The sequence below is a fragment of the Enhydra lutris genome, unplaced genomic scaffold, assembly GCF_002288905.1.
Source record: "Enhydra lutris kenyoni isolate GAN:26980312 unplaced genomic scaffold, ASM228890v2 scaffoldscaffold71, whole genome shotgun sequence".
Classification (NCBI taxonomy): domain Eukaryota; kingdom Metazoa; phylum Chordata; class Mammalia; order Carnivora; family Mustelidae; genus Enhydra; species Enhydra lutris.
In genome coordinates this window covers 5,165,995-5,185,026 of record NW_019154155.1, presented here as the reverse complement: position 1 = coordinate 5,185,026, position 19,032 = coordinate 5,165,995, and the positions used below count along the sequence as shown (strand labels likewise).

Here is a 19,032-nt window from a genome sequence, read left to right as displayed (position 1 = left end):
GAAAAATTGGATTAAGTCAGGATTAGGAAAATTATGCTAACACAGGACTGAAAGAATGTAGCTATGACAGGCCAGAGCCCTAAGAAGTCTTAAAGCTGCCACACACTTGGCACCTCTCACAGCAGATCAATGAGGAAGCCTCATGAAGGTCAGGATATGGGTTGTCCAAGGAGAAATAGCACATGCTAATTCCTCAAGAGAAGCAAAAAACATTTCTCAGTATTCACATCTGAAAGGCAGTTTTCACCTAAGTCGGCCTCTAAGAGGCACAAAGTGATAAAATGCTTAGCTACTCTGAAGACTGCAGGAGGTACTACTGAATAGGATCCTTGCCATCTCTAGACCCCTATGCCAGCCATCCATCCCTGCACCCTGAGAAGCCCCAAGTATGGTGAGCCTGTCCCAACAGCACCCTTACACCTGTTAAGCCAATGCAATTCAGTGAGAGGACTCAAGTCATATGCTTTCAAGAAGCAGACAATGTCATCGCAAAATCAAAGTAATGGGTTTTCTTTAGCATGTTTATTTATTTGGCAGAGAGAGAGAGAGCACGAGCAGGGAGAGCAGGAAAGAGAGAAGCAGATTCCCTGCTGAGCAGGGAGCCCGATGTGGGACTTGACCCCAGAACTCTGAGATTATGACCTGAACCAAAGACAAACACTTAACCAAAAAAGCCACCCACGCACCCCTAATTAGTAGTTTTTAAAACTTTGTCAGGAAGAAAAAGAGGGAAAACCTGGTAATATGATCACTTGAAACCACTAAGAGTAAGAGAAAAAGTGAAACTAAGTTTTATAAGATAAAGTAAAAGCTAAATTTAAATTATTACCTATGTCAGTATGAAGAGTATCCGAATGATAAAAAAAATATGACACTCATAACCAAAACACTTATCATTCCAAGTCCTTTAATCTGTCTTTAAAGAATAGCTCCTTCCATAAGGAATATTAATCCACTGGCCTTTTTTTTCCTGTAGAAATTTTCATTAAGTCTTTAGTAATGTATATGTGAAAATATTTTAGACGCTGCATCATTTGACATTTACACTATATCACTACACAGAAAATACTTAAGTCTTTTACTTTTCCTAGAAATTTACGTTAAAAATATTGTAATTAAAAATATACCCCAGTGGGGGCTGGAGCGCCTGGTTGGCTCAGTCAGGTGAGTGTCATACTCTTGGTTTCAGCTCAGGTCATGATTGTGAGACTGAGCCCTGAGCTGGCTTCATGCTCAGTGGGGAGTCCGCTGGAGATTCTCTCCCTCGACATCCGCCCCTCCTTTCCGTGCTCTCTCTCATGCACATGCTGTCTAAAAATAAATAAGTAAATCTTAAAACACACACACACACACACACACACACACACACACCCCTAGGGGTTCCTGGCTGGCTCAGTTGGAAGGGCATGCAAATCCTGAATTCAGAGTGTTGAGTTCAAGCCCCACGTTGGGTATAGAGATTACTTAAATTAAAAAAAATAATAAAAAATAGCCTGGGTGGCTCGGTTAAGACTCTGCCTTTGGCTTAGGTCGTGATCCCAGGGTCCTGGGATCAAGCCCCACTTTGGGCTCTCTGCTCAGCAGGGAGCCTGCTTCCTTCCTCTCTCTGCCTGCCTCTCTGCCTACTTGTCATCTCTGTCAAATAAATAAATAAAATATTAAAAAAAAAAATACACCCATCCATGCTAGTTACATGGGTGTGATTCACTGGGTGAAGTTCACTGAGCTGTCCACTTAGGATCCTACCATATACTGTTCTTACGGAAATTTTATTTTATTTAGATTTATTTATTATTTGAGAGAGAGAGCATGAGAGAGGAGGAGGGTCAGAGGGAGAAGCAGACTCCCTGCAGATCAGGGAGCTGGATGTAGGACTCAATACTGGGACTCCAGGATTGTGACCTGAGCCGAAGGCAGTCACTCTACCAACTGAGCCACCCAGGCACCCTCTTATGTAAATTTTATTCTAATAAAAAGTTTAAAAGAAAACACTCATAAACATTCAAGTAAATATTTTCAGTAAGCCTCAGGTCAAATAAAGTGGGAAAAAAATGTATAAACGTGTATATGCAATGGATAAAATAGGGCATACAAAAGTGTGTATCACTGGTAAGACCTTGAGAAAACATGGAGTTTACTACCATTCTGATTAATATTAGGGTTAAGAATGACAAAGTATGGGGTGCCTGGGTGGCTCAGTGGGTTAAAGCCTCTGCCTTCGGCCCAGGTCACGATCTTGGGGTCCTGGGATTGAGCCCTGCATCCAGCTCTCTGCTCTGCAGGGAGCCTGCTTCTCCCACTCTCTCTGCCTGCTTCTCTGCCTACTTGTGATCTCTCTCTCTGTCAAATAAATAAATAAAATCTTAAAAAAAAAAGAATGACAAAGTACAAGAAAATAAAACTGAAGCTAAATTAAAAGGCAATAGAGGAGGAGATAAAGGAAACTGAAAAGCTGCAACTTTTACTCTGTACCTATTATATTAGATCTGATAATCTGCTTTATTGAAGACCCACACAACTCTAGAGGTACTATTGATTATTTCCACTCCCATTATTCAGGTTCTCATAATGACGTTCTGACCAGAATTCTCTGAAAGCAAATGCACCCTGTGTACAGACCCAAACTGGAGGGTTAGGCTGAAGGCAGAGGTTTTTACTTTATAAAGTAACACTATACACCAAAGTGACTGAATCACTTCAGGAGCATTAGGTATGACAAATGAAGTCCTTCCTGCTATCAATTAACATAAATTAAATGTTGATGGGAACTTCACTGGTGTCATGATCCTTAATTTTACTGTATTTGTATTTTACTGTCTTGGATACAGCACCAGCTTCATTATTTCTTGTACTGTAATTATCACTAATGGATTTCACTATAATGAGATCCCACCTGTATTCTGGCTTATTTGCTTCACTTGTTTCTTTTTATCAGAGCTGAAACACAACTGCAAAGAACACCCTGCTCTGATTACCTCTTTTGTTTGCAAGTGATTTATAGAAGATTTTAGGCTTTGCTGTTGGTTTTCAAGTCTCTGCAATCTTACTCTAGTACTTCCCCCAGACTGCTCCTTCCTACTTTCAAAACCATCAAGTTCTGTTTGTCAAGGGATAGCACTTGGCAGCGTATTTAACTTCATATTTTCACAATGAGAAAGGTCATGCCTCTGCTGTCAGCTTCCACTGCTAAAACACTCTGCACCACATTATTCATGATCCTATGCTTTAGAAAAGCAACTCTCAACACAACAATGCTTGCTTCACATGAGTTAATCCCAGTATATCCCGAAGTGTCAAGGCAGTGCCCTGCAAAATAGCACGATTAGTTTCACAAACATATCATCTGAGAAATATAAATTCTCTAGTTAAATTCTATGGTAATCAACTACAACAAGAAGGTTGAGATAGCTTTTGAAAATAAAAGAGGGTATTGTTAGCCTTTTCCTGTGACTATGAGGCCAGGAGTAGGTAATTAGGTTCTTCCTAAGAAACTACAAGGGCTCAAGCCATCTTGATGTGCTTTGAACATGAAATCTTACTAATTTTCCTAGGCAACAAAAATACCTAGCTTACTTCCATTTTCATGCAACTGAGACTTTTAAGATGACAGATGGTAACAGAGCATTAGCTTTCAGAAGTCTTTTTTTTTTTTTTTCTTCAGAAGTCCTTTTGTAAGACAATTACATTTTTACCAGTTAGATTTTACTAAATGCATTTTTATGTGGTTGGACACCAGTTCCATTTTACATGGTCCAACCCCTCAACCTGGGTTTTACGTGGCTATGTGAGTCCTTACAGCATCACAAATGTATAGAGAAAAGTTGTGTATTTATATATTATTATTGTCACCTCCATTAATGTGTCCCTTATCTTGAAAGCAATTGAGAAGTCAGACTACGTTGCTTGATCATTTCCTTAACATAGTTATGTCTCCTATAACAGTATACATACTGTTTTTCAAAATAGGAGAAAAAAGAGTTTAAGAAGAGCCAAATCATGTTAATCAACCTTCCCCTTAGCTAAGTTAAATGAATGCACAAGCTAAAAACAAGGGAAGCCACTATCTTCCCCATCACAGCTCAGAATAAGCCCAAATAAACCACAAAGAAAGGGCTAAGTGTGAAAGCCCTTCTCAACTTCACAAGGACAGAACAGAAAAGACACATGGTACAATTTCAGTAGAGTTCGGAAATGTCTAGATTTTGCCTGTAAAGGAAAAGCGGCCAAAAAGACCGTTCTGGAGAGAAGATGGAAAAAAATGCAATGGCACACCAGAAGGGCCTCTGGTTTTGACCCAGAAACACTTCTCTTCGGAAGCAATTCAGAGCCTTCAAGTGCAAGCACAGGATCCTTGGCTGTCTCCCCTGCACTCTGCGGGACTACTTACTGTTAAATGCCAGGGCAGGAGCCTGGGGAGGTTACACCCACCTGGTCACATCCCGCGTTCACCAGTTCCTGCAGCATCTGTCGGTTTACTTCTGCCGCTGCGGAAGTGCTGGATTCGTTAGCAAAAGGCAACAGGGAGTATCTGATTTCTCTCAAAGCTTTCTGGTAAGGTCCGAACTTTGGGGTAGCTCTCATCTGCTGCTGTTGCCTGGCAGCATCCTTGCCCCCCACGACTTTGGTGGCCAGGGAAGCATCACTGTTTGGTCCCACAGGCAGCCCCTGAGTGGAAGACTTGGACGGCTGCTTTAAGCCCTCTCGAATCTCCTGCAGTCGCTGGCGGCTATTTCCAGAATAAGTTGTGGCAGGAAAAGTCTTTGGCCTCATTGTTAGTCCAGTTTCCTTTTACCATAAATACTATCTTCTTAAAGTGTTTTATTATTTAAAAAAAAAAAACAAACTGTCAACAGTATCAGTTAGTTGTAAACATACTTTCAAAACAATTGCCTTTTGAAAATCTTCTTTCCTTCAACTTCTGTAGTTCCTATAGAGAACCTAAAATTTTCCAGAGTCTTCATTTTGAAGATCATCGCTATCTGAAAAAGAAAATTGAAAGAACATACTCATTTGTGGCTTTCACATACTGTTAACGATACTTTTCAGAAACGGACAATGATCTTGAAAAAATTCTACTTGTTCCACTTGGAAGGATTAAGAAAGAACATATCACCTCTCAGAAATGATTTAAAAAAAAAGTGTTCAGCTTTGGTTGGCACACATGACATCTAGGGCTGTCCCAAGATGCTTCCTGTAATATGTAATCTGCAATAAAGTAAATCTCCACAAGCTCGTACTGACTTAGAAATATTTAACTCAGGCCAGAGCAGAAAGTAGTTTTAACAGTTGATAGCTCATTTAAAATAATTCACTATAATATAATTTCATTTTGAAATTCACAGCTTGAGTGTGTAGGGTTAAACTTTCTATATGAGGTCTTGGATTTCTGGCTTGTTCCTAATAACCAACCACTCAACTCATGAGCCACACCTTTGTCTCTTATCTCCATGATTTCATTAACCTACTCTCCCACCCAAACCTGTGGTCCTTCCATGTCTTTAGAAATTATTCCTTAGAGGGCACCTGGGTGGCTCAGTGAGTTAAGTCTCTACCTTCGGCTCAGGTCATGATATCAGGGTCCTAGGATGGAGCCCCGCATCAGGCTCTCTGCTCAGCGGGAAGCCTGCTTCCGCCCCCTCCCAACCCCTTTGCCTGCCTCTGCCTACTTCTCTGTCAAATAAAATCTTTAAAAAAAAAAAGAAAGAAAGAAAGAAAGAAATTATTCCTTAGAAAGCCCTCCCAAACCTCCTGGAAGATACCACAAAACTTATCACATTAAAGGTGTCCTAATATTGCAACTGAAAGCAGTTCTAACACAACATGCTATGAGATTCTGAAGGTAATTACTCCCTTGTTTTTTTACAAAGTGGTCACGTTCTTATCAGCATTGTGGCCTAAATACCTTTCTTGTAGAAACTGATATTTACATGAAAGGGGACTGGTAAAAGCATGTGGGTGATTTCTTTCTCAGGGTACACTATGACCATACTAACGAGGGGCTGTTTCAGTAAGTTATTCATATAGATCACCTATGACTTTGGCATGGAAACAACTTCTACATGTAGAAATAGGGACAACAAAGCCATTTTTTGATAGTGAATTACACCTACCCCAGGCCTAATTCACTGACTACTCTGTTGTTCTTGCATTCAGAAAACAAAATGGAGCCCAACACGATACTGCCCTTAGCAGCCAGCTCTCCTGGAAGCAGGATCTAGCTCATTTGGTGACTGGGTGACCTTGGACAAGTCCTTTAACTTCCCTCACCCTCCCTGGGTGAAACAAATGACACCATTTAGTGAGAGGGCAATGGTGAGCTGAGTAAGACCATGCATGTAACCGGCTCAGTAGCACCTGGAACTCTTTGGTAAACAATGTTTTCTACTACTTGTGTTATTATATGTGTAATTAGCTGTCATCACCAGAGCACCGATGCCCACTGGTGGTAAAAGCACAGACCTGCGGCAATGCCTCTGGGCTCACACCTGAGGCTCTAGGGGCCCCTCTCTCTCCCTGTTCTCTTCTTCTGCCCTCACTCATTTCACTCCTTTTAACCAACAGAACAATGAGCCAACTGTAAAGCAGATGCATTTTGTATTTTAATGAACAAAGAAAAACCAATTAAAAAAAGAGCAGTCTTTTAAAACCACAGGGCGAAGGGGATGATCTGGACTTTCTGTTTCAGTAAGGAATTTCAGAACTGTAAAATGGAAATCTGCTTCACAGGCTTTGTCATGTAGAAGGAAAAATGATTGCTAATATTTGTCCAGTATCCACTATGTGCCAGGTTCTAAGAGCTCTATGTGAATTTACTTACATAGATCTATTTCAAATCATATATGACTGTAAATTTGAAGAAATGACATTAAAATTACTATTCTTAGAGGTGGGAAGATGGGAGGTCTTAAAAAGTTCAAACTATTGTTCTCAATGACAGGGAAGATTCTATTTAGAAAGTAAGAAGCAGACTAAATACATTTTTCAACATGAAATCCCTATTTTAATATACAACATCTAACACAGTAAAGTCACCAAGATGACTGTTTTAAGACTATGCAGACAGTGAACAATTAGATCCAAGAACTGCTGAGATTTCCCTGGGGCCTGGACCAGAGTGCTGGCAGGGGGCCAGAAGCCCAGAGCTCTGCTTAATTGGTGTAAAATGGGGCATATTGCAACCACACTCATTTTCAGTGACTTCGTGGTCTAAGCATCTGTTTTGAAATACCTAAATTTCTAAAACCATGAATTCCCATTCCAGCAAAAATACAGAGATTCTCAAGGAGCTGCCAAGCACGTATGGAGTATGGAGGATCCTGAGTGACTCGTTATGTCTTAGAACAGGCAGAAGAGTTCTAGCTTTTCCTGTGGGAATTTACACAAATCACTTTGTTTCTAATCTCTAGGGTCTTCTCCCCCCCCCCTTTTTTTTTTGAAAACTGAAATACACAAGACATAAATCATACTACCTTCACAATAAATCATCAGGGAGGGTTTCTTTGCATCAAGATATACTCACCCTTCCTATACCATCTACTCATCTATGTGCCACCCACCCACCTACCCACCTTGCAAACATTCATCAGAAGCCTACTAAGTCTCAGGCACTGCCAGTACAAATAAAAGCAAAATCCAACCTTCAGCAAGGGGAGGGTGAAGTAGCCAAATAAACAGCTTCAAAGGAAAAGAGATGCCCAAGAGGAGGGGGAAAAATCATCTAACAAGTGGGAGAATAAAGGAGAAAGAAAAAACTCTGAAGTACAGATAACTGAATCTAAGTGTAGGAACAATGGAATTCCAGCCAAGGGGAAAGGCAGATGCAAAGGAGCAGAGGAACAGGCCCCACCCCTCACATTTACATCTGGGTGGCAAAGGCTTTTCCAGGAGAGTTCGGGAGGGAGGAGGGATGAAAGGGTGGGTGTCATACAGGGTCCCAGCAGGACCTTCGAGGCCATGTTAATTGTCTGGACTCCTTGCAGATGGTGGCAAGTCATTGTCTGCGGTTAAGCTAAGGAGTGACGTGGCCAAAAGTGCCCTTAAAGAGGAGTCTGGAAGCCAACTGGAAGGTGGACTGCAAGGGACAACTGCAACATACCAGGTGCGTGAGGAATGCCTGGGTGAGGGGCAGCAGTACCAGGGAGGGAGGAGAGAGGGTTTCAGGAGCTAGTTACACCTTGGCCAGACACGCTGGGCTTAGTCTAGCCTCAAAGACTTCAGTGAGAGCCATCAGCTCTCAAGGGGAACATTCGCCTAGCTAGGGAGCTCTCTGCTCAGCCACAAGAAGGAGTGGTTAGGTAAGTGAGTGGAGCTCATATCCCTCCCAACTGGCATGACTCAGAAGAGAAGCCTCATTTTACCGTCAAGTGATATTAGCAAACTGAAGAGAAGCTACAAAGCTGCTTTGCACTCAGCTAAGGAAGGGCAAGGGTCACAGGAGACAGTCCACACTGAAGAAAAAAGAGCTGTGAGAATGCCCAATCCAAGATGTGGGGGTGTCCCTTCTGCCCCGCCACACCAGCAGAGAGAAGGGGAGCCAGGCACAGGTGAAAGAGGTCCTGGTGGGTCAAGGCTTGAAAGCTGTCTGGAAATTTACTGTAAAAACACAAAGTTGCTGAAAGCTGGGGAAGAAGTCAGTCTTTTGGGGGAGTCGGGGGAGGGCTGTTTTCATTTAAGTTGAACATATATTTCTTAAGGTGCACAAATCATAATAAGATCAATGAATGTTTCCAAAGAACACACCCTTGTAAATATTATCTAGATCAAGGAGTGTGTCATTACAGCCCAGAAGGCCCAGGCCCCCCACAGACCAATGCCCCAGGGGGAATCGCCTTCACTACTTCTAACACCAAGGATTAGTCCTTGGTTTTTGAACTTTATATTCATGGAATAACGTGGTGTACTCTTCATGTCTAGCTTATTTTGGTCGACACTGGTTATTCATACAGTGATATGTAGCAAGAGTTTGCCATTCTTCAAGGCTGAGTAATATTCCATTGTATGAATGTACTTGTTTATCCATTCTGCCACTGAAGGACATCTGGGTTATTCCCAGTCTAATATGCTTTTGCAAACTGTGCTGCTGCTGAATGGCTGCTGGAGCCCACATGGCTCCGGCCCTAGAACTATGAGGGGTTGAGGAGGGAGTGGTCGGCTCTGAGACACTGATTCTACCACCACATCCAATACTTGCTGTGTAGTTATTGGCAGAGCCCTAGTGGTTCATGTGGTACCTTTGTGGGACTATAAAAAGGTACCCCCTCCTCAAGTAAATTGTTACTATATTATTGTACAACATGGGCAACTCCTGCCCTGGGGAGCTTTCCAGAGCTCTGTGGACAGTGGCCTGGCACACTCTGAAACATCCCGATGCCACATGTCACAATCTATCACACAAATGTGCATGCGTGCACACACACACACACAACATACACCCCCCAGGGAGCGGGGCAGGTAAAGTCTGAATCACAAGGAGGGTGGGAACTGGACCTCTGAGGCAGGTAACAGAGGAGTGATGTGTACTCTTCAGAATGGGTGCACGACATGCACGCCATGTGGCTTTATGCACAGAGGTGACTACTGCTGCACGAGTATTCTGTGAGTAGCCCAGAGTCTCCACATTGGCTACTCATGCCCTATTTAAGTGAGCATTCGTATCACGTGAAGTACACCCTTTTACACATAAGGCCCTTGAACAGTGCACAGCTCAAACACCCATACAAGGTGGCCTTGTAGTCTTAGAGAAGCAGAAAATAATGACCAGCCTCTGACTTTAAGAAGTTCACAGCTTAAGATGGGAGACAGACAAGAAGATCAATTACTCAGATAACGTGACAATAAAAGTCTACCCAAAGAATTATGGGGATTCGAAATAGAATAGTAGCTGGAAAACAGAAAGAAGTGGGTGATTCAACAGCTTAAGAAGTAGAACACATAAGGGTCGATGATGTTCACTAGAGGACTGGTTTGAAAGGGGAGGCCAAGTTTCTGGTTTAGGAACCAGAGCCAATGGTAGTACCATTCTCTGGGCCAGGACAACCACTTGGACTATGACCATCAAGAAAGAAGCCTTGGTGGAGATGGAGAAGGGCACTTAACAGGAGGTAAGGACAGGTCTGGGGGAGACAGATTCAGAAGATGGCTGTTTCAGTGCGAAGGAAAAAGCAGCTGGAGGTGAGAAGCCTGGCTTCCACCCCCAGCTCTGGCACTTAGCTCCATGTGATCTGGGCAAGCACTTCATTCTCAGAGCTTCAATTTCCTGCTGGGTAACAAGCCTTTCTCTGTCTACTTGACAGGGCTGCTCTGAAGATCACAGGTAAAACTGCATGTGAGATCATTCTCATCAGTAATGCACAACACACTGGCCAATTACCAGAATTACTAAGAAGTTCAAGACTCAGAATCAGTTAGACAAAAAACAGCTTTTAATCAAGTCAAGAGACAAGACCAGGGCAAAGTCCAGATTGGTTTAGTGGAAAAGGAACCAAACTGAATGTAGAAATGTAGGTGAGTGACTCCTCTTTAAATGACTACTTGATAGCAATGCTTGAAAAGTTAAAGTATCTTCCTTTTTAAAAAAGAAAGCACGGGGGCGCCTGGGTGGCTCAGTGGGTTAAGCCTCTGCCTTCGGCTCAGGTCATGGTCCCAGGGTCCTGGGATCGAGCCCCGCATCGGGCTCTCTGCTCAGCGGGGAGCCTGCTTCCCTTCCTCTCTCTCTGCCTGCCTCTCTGCCTACTTGTGATCTCTGTCTGTCAAATAAATAAAATCTTTAAAAAAAAAAAAAAAAAAAAAGAAAGCACGAAGAAAGAAAAAACTTAAGTGATTACACCTAATATTTGAAACATGTGGCTGCAGCCCGGCCGGAGTTGGCCAGTTCTGAGCAGTACCTGAGCTTCAAGAAGCTGACTCCTCCCCAACCAGCCAGCATCAGGTTCAACCTGGATGACTTAGGGCAAGTTAACGGCAACAAATTCTTCCTTACCTCTGAAACTTAGCAAGACTATGCTTTCTGCTAGGAACAAATACCACTCCCAGTCTGGTTCACTTATACCTCTTAAAATTCTCGGCTGAAAACCACCCCCTGCAGAAGGACCTCCCTGCCCACCCAACCTCAGAAACCCTGGTGTCCACTAACAGCCCTGTCACAGTGTATAACAAATGACTGATGTGCCTGCTTCCATCTTGAGCCACTTCAACTGCAGGGTCTATGGGGCAGGAATATGCCTATCAGACCTGCACAAAGGCCCAAGAAGCATCTGTTGAATGAATACATGAAGTCACCTAGCACTCTGGGTCTGCCCCCTCCATCCTAACCAGGTGATAAACCCTGCCAGTGGGCTACAGACGGTAGAGAAGAGTGCCTGGCACAAGGCTGAGTACACGGAAGGCACTCAATAAACAGCAGTGCTCGTTCTCTGAAGTGTAAGATGTGGACCCACCTGAAATGCTCCCCATTGATGTTCATACGTAACTTATAGAGTTGCGTAACAGCAGATTATTCAGTCAGAAAAAGGAATGGAACTTTGACACAGGCTACAACATGGATGGACCTTGAAAATGTTATGCTAAGTGAAGTAAGCCACATAGAGGGACAAATACTGCACAATTCTGCTTCCATGAGGGGCCTAGAATATGCAACTTGAGAGAGACAAAGTAGAATGGAGACGACCACGGGCCAGGGGAATGGGGAGCTATTTAGTATGTACAGTTTCTTTTCGCATGATAAAAAAGCTCTGAGTATAGATTACGGCGATGACGGCAGTAACAATGTGAATGTACTTAATGCAGCTGAATTATACACTTATGAATGGTTAAAATGATAAATATATGTATATTTAACACTCATACAAAAATGGGGGAAAATCGTCTAACTATTCACATTTAGCTAACTGGTGTTTGAAGATTGGTTCCCTTGCTACACATAGTGACACGTGCAGAGACCAAACCTTGGGACAGGGTGCTGGCAGGAGGGCAAAATCCCCGCACAGAGTGCAGTCTAACCTGCCAGGTGCCACATACGCCCTCCCATGCATGTGCCACCCAACAGCCAGGAGGCCAAAACATACGAGGCAGCAGCTTCCCAAGAGCAGCGGTCCAGAGATTCTTGGGAGTTTTAAGCACTCATGTGTCCCAGAAACACTCCAGCTATAAAGGCAGCTGGCACAGGTGAGACCAGACATTTCTGTGTTGATGTCTGAATTGACGCAGAAGCCAAGAAATACCAAGTGGATGAGCCCTTAAACAGAATCTGGCTCAGCTTCTTTTCTTTCTGTTTCCCCCTCAACAATTTATTACAAAAATTTTCAAACATACAGAGAAGTCGAAAGAATGATTCCGTGACACCCCATTAACACACCGCTGGGGAAGCTCCTCCGTGCGGCAGGAGTGGGAGGTCACCGCCCACTCTTCTCATGTTCTTCTCATCTCCCACCCTCACTGAACAGAAAGTGCTGGTCCTGGGACCACCACAGGCATTGCCCCGTGTCTTTTAGCGAATGCGTAAAATAGCACCTTTGGGCAAACTGTGTTCCTGCCTGAACTATCTGGAAAGCATGAAACTTTCCTTCAGTCTCATAAAAAATGTAAGTATTTTCTCAGCTTGAGACGTTGTATTTTAGTCTCTTTAGTTTGAAGACAGTTGGTTTCATGGCCAAATTATGAACTTATGAAAAGAATTTTTCATGAGAATACTCACCAAAGATTGCAGCTGGAAATGAAGTACTCTGACACACCATTATATCATTTTAATAAGTTCCTTCATCAAGAATTTTCTAAATATGACCCTAAGGCCTCATGATTGTGGATTTTTAAACAAAGAGAGTATCAAGCAAAGTAAGTCTAATTTTGGAAATTCACTTGGCATCATCAATCAATTGAAATATACTTTAAAAGAAACTATAAGACTCCAGAATTTTAAAACTATAATACAACTCACAAAACAGAAACACCTCATTTTCAAACCTGGAACTGAAATGACTACTTAGAATAGGTAGCTCATATAAAAATGTGAGAGCAGTACTTGAAGCATCCCTTAATTTGGCCCTCTCAAACCCAATTCCAATCCCAGAAGATGCTATCAGATGTTCATAAACTTTCATTCTAATTTCTGTTAGTGCTTCATGAACCCACACTGGATGCTAAACACATCAAGCCCCAACCACAGAATCAACCAAACCCATGTCTCCTGAAACCCACACTAATGACAAACACTGGCATTTTTTAAAACTATATTTCTTGGACCTAAAATTCCAGTTATTATTTAAATCATATCCTTACTATAATTAACTAGCAAAGTTGAAACTAAGTCAGGCAGACAGGTCAGGCTTCCAGCCAGACGCTGAATGTCAGAAACACAAACTACCACGCTGATGGACCTCTTCAGTACTGTCCAGGCCAAGAACCACAACAGGGGCTCCCCTCATAATGAGGGTCTTTGAGGAAATCAATGCTTACATTCCTCTGGGGATCCAGGAAAACTCTCCAATAAATAGTGCAATCACAAGGCTGCAGTGGGTTTGGAAGTGCTATATGCCAAATACTTTGCTGGATATTATGAGGTCTCACCCAGGAAGAACAGGGTCTCATCTCTAAATAAGTTTACAATCTAGAGGAAAAACAAACCATCACGTTCTCTATTAGCTCTGTACCTGATATCTGTGGGATATATATGTATGCATTATGAACAATGGCATAAAAAAATGAAGCCACAGAAGTTCGCCCTCAAGATTACCACACAGAACGATCAGGTTATAGATAGATTTATTACCCATTATTTGCAGCATTCCTAACAGCAAGCAACTGTATGGAATGGGTCTCCTTATCTTCAACTCCATACCCCAGTGTGGGTTTTCAGTCTTTAAGAAAGCATTGCTTCCTCTCCCTCCAAATTTCAGACATACACCAGTGAGGGAGTCAGAACACCCATCCCATTTGAGAGTCCCTGCTATGGACAGAGGTAATAATGTGACTATTCAAAGAATTCCAGTACATGTAGATTTTGGAGAAAATCTACTAGAGAAAGGATTGTTTCAGCAAAACTAGAAAGGCAAAAGGCTATGATTTGATGAAGGAAGTGTGAAGCTATTCTTAGAGTCTGGAACTTCCTGTGAAAAGGCTCAAACATAGAAGAGAAAAATGAATGGGCAGATAATGTTGGGGAGGGGGCAGGTGTTGTCTGGGTACATTTAATGAAAACACAAGAGTGAGACTTCTGAGGTAGGATGACATTAATTAGAAATGAAACCTGCTGGTTCTTAGCATTCCTGATCAGGAAAACTGCTTGGAGGCAAGGAGGCCAATATTCCAGAGATCCACCCCATTCAAGAGCCAGCTTACATTCATAAGATCTTTACCATCCTTACTAATTTACAGGTTACAGAATCTAAGCTATGCCACAAAAGAGCAAAGATTAGTTAACAATAACTATAAACCACAGCTACAAAATATGAGATTTTTTCACTTGTCCTCCAAAAATTTCCTATGAATGTTAAAGATTAGTACATAGGCAAAAACTATTTAATTAACTTAAGAAACCGTTTGTCACAATTAAGTTGACATGATCTAGATGGTAAGCGACATAAGGTTTTCATATAGTAAACGGTAAACATTAAATAATGTTAAATTTCTGTCCTAATTTTAGTATCACAACCACTATCTTTATTTCCAACACTACTTTGTTTGAATAACACTTCAAAAATGAAACTATAGATCAAATAGCATTAGCTTTAAAAATACTGAGAGAACAGCTGACTTATTAAAACTGGTGGCCCAAGGAGGGCTCCCTTCAAACACCAGGAGCCATTCACAGGTGCTGTGTAATAAAGCCCTGGCTCATACAGCAGCATCCACATAACACATAATGGGAACGGTGACCTCCGAACTTGCGCCACAGAGGCCCAGTTCTGTCCAGAGGAATTACTAAGCAATAGGCTTTTGTAAAAAAAAAAAAAAAAAAAAGAATTAGATTCAGAGAATTTTTCGAGCTAGAAGTCAGTCATTTTGGGGATTATCAAGCCCAACCCCTTCATTCTGCTGACCAGGATATTGTGCTCCCTTTTAAAGCAGATTTACAGTTAAGACAAAGTAAAGGCACTGAGTTGTGTTCTGTATTTCTCCAAGTCATTTTTTAAAAGTCAGTGGGGGTCGGGGGGGCGCCTGGGTGGCTCAGTGGGTTAAAGCCTCTGCCTTCGGCTCAGGTCATGATCTCAGGGTCCTGGGATCGAGCCCCTCATCAGCTCAGCGGGGAGCCTGCTTCCTCCTCTCTCTGTGCCTGCCTCTCTGCCTACTTGTGATCTCTGTCAAATAAATAAACAAAATCTTAAAAAAAAAAAAAAAAAAAGAATCAGAGCCTTTAAAAATAAATAAAAATTAAAAAAATTAAAAGTCAGTAGGGAATATTGTTTAGAAGTTTCTCATTATAATGATGAAATAAAATATAAAAGCAGCTTTTCAAAAACTGTGTTGGTCTGGTTTACCTACTACAAAGCAGAACACCCCCTCCCCCTCCAAAAGCTTTCCCAAATCCTTCCTATGTGTTTATGGTGAATTTATCAGCTTCAACACCTGCCCCCCCACTCCCACCCCCAACACACAGAGGGATTTAGAAGCCTAGGGCTGGCTATTTACAATGCAGCATTTAAAATAACAAGGCATCTTATTGTAAAAACATTCCCCTCCCACCAAAGGAAAGTCCCTCCCATCAACCCTGTGATTTGCTAAGGAAAGAAATATGTACAGTCCCAATTTACACTCAGGTCAAAATTATTTCCAACTAGATGGAGAGGCTAGTTGAATCTTTGCAGTTCTAAAATTCCACGATATTAGTAATTCACCTTAATACTTTTGCACGAGGTCTTCTGTTTAGGTACCAATTTAAATAGCTTTACATTTTGAGATTTATTAAATGTTTGGCAATTTTTATTTCAAAGGAATGCTGGTGTACTCATTAAACAGTGTTCTATATACCTAGATAATGAGACCAAATTTTATAAGAGACTGAATAACATAGTATCTTGTTAATTATAATTTAAAACAGGCTTTCTTAAACAGTCTCTGCATTCTCGTTTTGGAAGATTGTTCTGTTACTACCTTATTACTACAGCTGCTAAAGGAAAAAGTAAAAGATACAAGGCAGCTTAGTCTCTTGATTAAGCACCCAAAAATGGTGATCCATCATGGAGGGATTTATGCTGAGATTCAACTAACTATTATAGAGCAAGATCTACTTAGTACAAATTTCCTAAAAATAAGCCACGAGTTGCTTTCTCCATTATTAAAGGAAGGCTCCTCACCTACTTATTTAAACAGAACACCTGTATAAAGACAACACACGTTTTGTGACTTTCCATTCAAATTTCAGTACGCTTAAGTTTCTTGGTAAAATGTGGGTCAACTTTCCTTTAAAAATGTAACATATTTGCCGAATACTTTGGGAAGAGATCTGTTTGGCCACTGAATTTTCATCTGCCAAATGTATAGCCTCTAGCTTAAGAGTACCGTTAAACAATTTTTAAGTCTAGATTACTATTAAGAGCACGCTCACTTATGTCCTACATACGTGTGGAAATGTAAAAGTTCTTAAGATTTTGTCATAATCTACAAATAAAACTACAAATAAACTTTCACGACTATGATTGCAATAAAAAAAAAAAAAAGTTTCTCATTCGAAGGGCTCAGAACATCCAGGCAGCAGCCTAGGACACCCGGGCCCCCGAGCCTTCAGGTGAGTTTCACCTTCTTCTGGGGGTCTACCCTCCCCGCCTTCCCCTGGGGCACCCGGGACTCGGAATCAACATACGACAGGCTGGCTCCAGGCTTGCACTCCCGCCCAACCCCGAGAACCAGACTTCACCCTGAGAGAGATGCTCTCCCCGAAGTTCCGAAGGCAGGCTTGCGGAGAGATGATCGGCAAGACGCGAATTAACTCAGAATTCGCATCTCCGGAGTCCGGCAAGGGTTCTAACTGCACGTAAGGTTGCATCAGAAAAGACAAGCTCCAGAAAGTCGGCTAAACTAGGGCGCAGGAAAGGCGTGTTATGCAACGGCCGCCGCTCTCACGGCCGCGAAAGTGTCCCTGAAGCTCGGGCTGCGACCCGCGAGGACCGGGAGGCAAACTTGGAGGGCTAGGAACGAGCGCCGGCCTGGCAACGCCGGGGGCTCCGTTGGCTGCACTGCCTGTGGGGGGCGGGTGGGGCGGACGACCGCAAGACCAGCGGGGGCACGACGCCGCGGCCTGTGGGGGAACGACGGCACGGCCCGTGGCGGACGACCGTACGGCCTCGGTGGACGGCGGTGCAGCGGACGCTGGATCCGGACGCTGGATCCGGACGCTGTTGGCCCCCAGCTGGCACGTCGCCCGGCCGGGTCTCGGGGTAAAAGCCCGTGGAGGCTGGGTGCCCCTGGCGCGGACGGCCTCCCGGGACGCCCCTCTCGCCGCCCCAGGCTGGGCGGCTCCAACCCCGCCAGGAGCCCGGCCGCGGCTGCCCCGCGCACAACAAAGCGGCGGAGTCCCGCCGGCCGGGCGCTCGCTTCCAACTTCCCCGGCTCGGCGGACTCCGGACGGCCCGCGACAACGCGCCGCCAGCGGAGGCGGCTCCCGGCCCGGGCCGGGCGGGGGCCGTGGGGGCAGGGCGCAGGGCTCCGCTCGGGACAAACTTCCTCGGCCGCCCCGCTCCCCGCCCCTCGGCCCGGCCGCCCCGCCGAGTCGGGCGCCCCTGCCGGAGCCGCGGCCCGCAGCGGCTTCGGGCGCCCCTGCCGGAGCCGCGCCCCGCAGCGGCCCGAGGGTGGGCGCGGGGAGCCCCGGGGCTCCGCCGGCCCGCGGAAACTTCCAGCCGCCCCGCCTTGGCCCCTGGCCACACGCCCCCCGCCCCCGCCCCTGCCCCTTCACCTCCTGGGGCGCGGTCTACACCCTCCGGGGCGTCCTCGTCCGTGGCTCCGGGGCCTCGCGCGCCGGGGGACCGGGCGCCAGTGGCTGGAGCTGCTGCTGGCCCCACGGGTACGGGGGAGCCCCGGGCGGCGGCGGCGCGGGCGGCGGCTGCTCCATCTTCCCGGGGCGCTCACGCCGAGGTTCCAGCGCGCAGACCCAAGTGGGACATTCGCTACATTGTTGGCATTCCACGGGCGTCACGTGACCCCGCCTCCCGCGTCACTCTCGGCCGCATACCAGCCCGGGCGGGGCGCCTGCGGCCCTGGCTGCTCAGCGGCCGGCCCGCTCCGCCCCGCCGCCGTTTCCTCCCTCCCGGTCTCGGCCGCCCGCGCCCGCCGCCACCTGCCCGCGGCCTCCCCGCCGAGTGTTGCGGACCTTTTTGCTACTTTGTTACCCGCCCCCAGCTGCAGTTATTGCCCCATGGACTGCACTGGTATAAAAGTTGGTAACTCTGTCGTTAAAGCTACTGTTTTCTTAAGCATCTCACACCGGCCCTGACGAAGAAAGTAAGTCACAGGCCTGAAGGAGCCACCAAGTTACCAAATAGGTGTCAGCTGTTAAAAGTAAAGGCAGAAGAGGACAGACAGCCTAGTCCAAGGAATCAAGTAATAAAGGACGTTAAACTGTATATCCAAAATTAATTTAAATTTAATCAAACCCCAGTGCTGTGGATATTTTGTTTATAAGAAATGTTTCAAGATGTGCAGAACCAGATAGAAATGTATACCAACAAGTCAGAGTCTGAGTTTTGCGTTTGCATTTGTGGGCTATGAGTGCGATACAAGGGCATATGCAGGGATTGTGCAGAGATTTAAGTAGAAACAGTAGTAACCTGGAAGCCAAATCCTTAATCTACTTCTGGACTCTCCTGACATCATACTTCCTACCACTTATAGTCTGTGACAGGTGATGGTGAGGGCTAATTTGTTTTAAAAGCCAGTCCGATTTCCTTTTTAACTAATAAACTCTTGTGAAGTTCTTAAATTTTAATGTGAAAAGAAACAGTAATGAAGGTCATTATATCTGGACATTTTAACAACCTTCCCAGTCCCTGGTCTGCCATCCTGTCCACTTTCCTCTAATTCCTACCCAGGCTTTCAGTCCTGTCTTAG

General features: G+C 44.4%; 1 protein-coding gene across 1 annotated transcript in view; it reads right to left on the bottom strand.

The window, feature by feature from the left end:
• The window catches only part of LOC111159897 (large tumor suppressor kinase 2), a 74,601-nt gene extending 56,678 nt beyond the window's left edge, over positions 1-17,923 (bottom strand). Inside the window, 2 exon segments of the mRNA XM_022522566.1 lie at positions 4,429-4,979; positions 17,882-17,923. Coding sequence (XP_022378274.1) covers positions 4,429-4,770 — 342 coding nt within the window. The 5' untranslated portion in view covers positions 4,771-4,979; positions 17,882-17,923.
• Between the last annotated feature and the right edge of the window lie 1,109 nt (positions 17,924-19,032).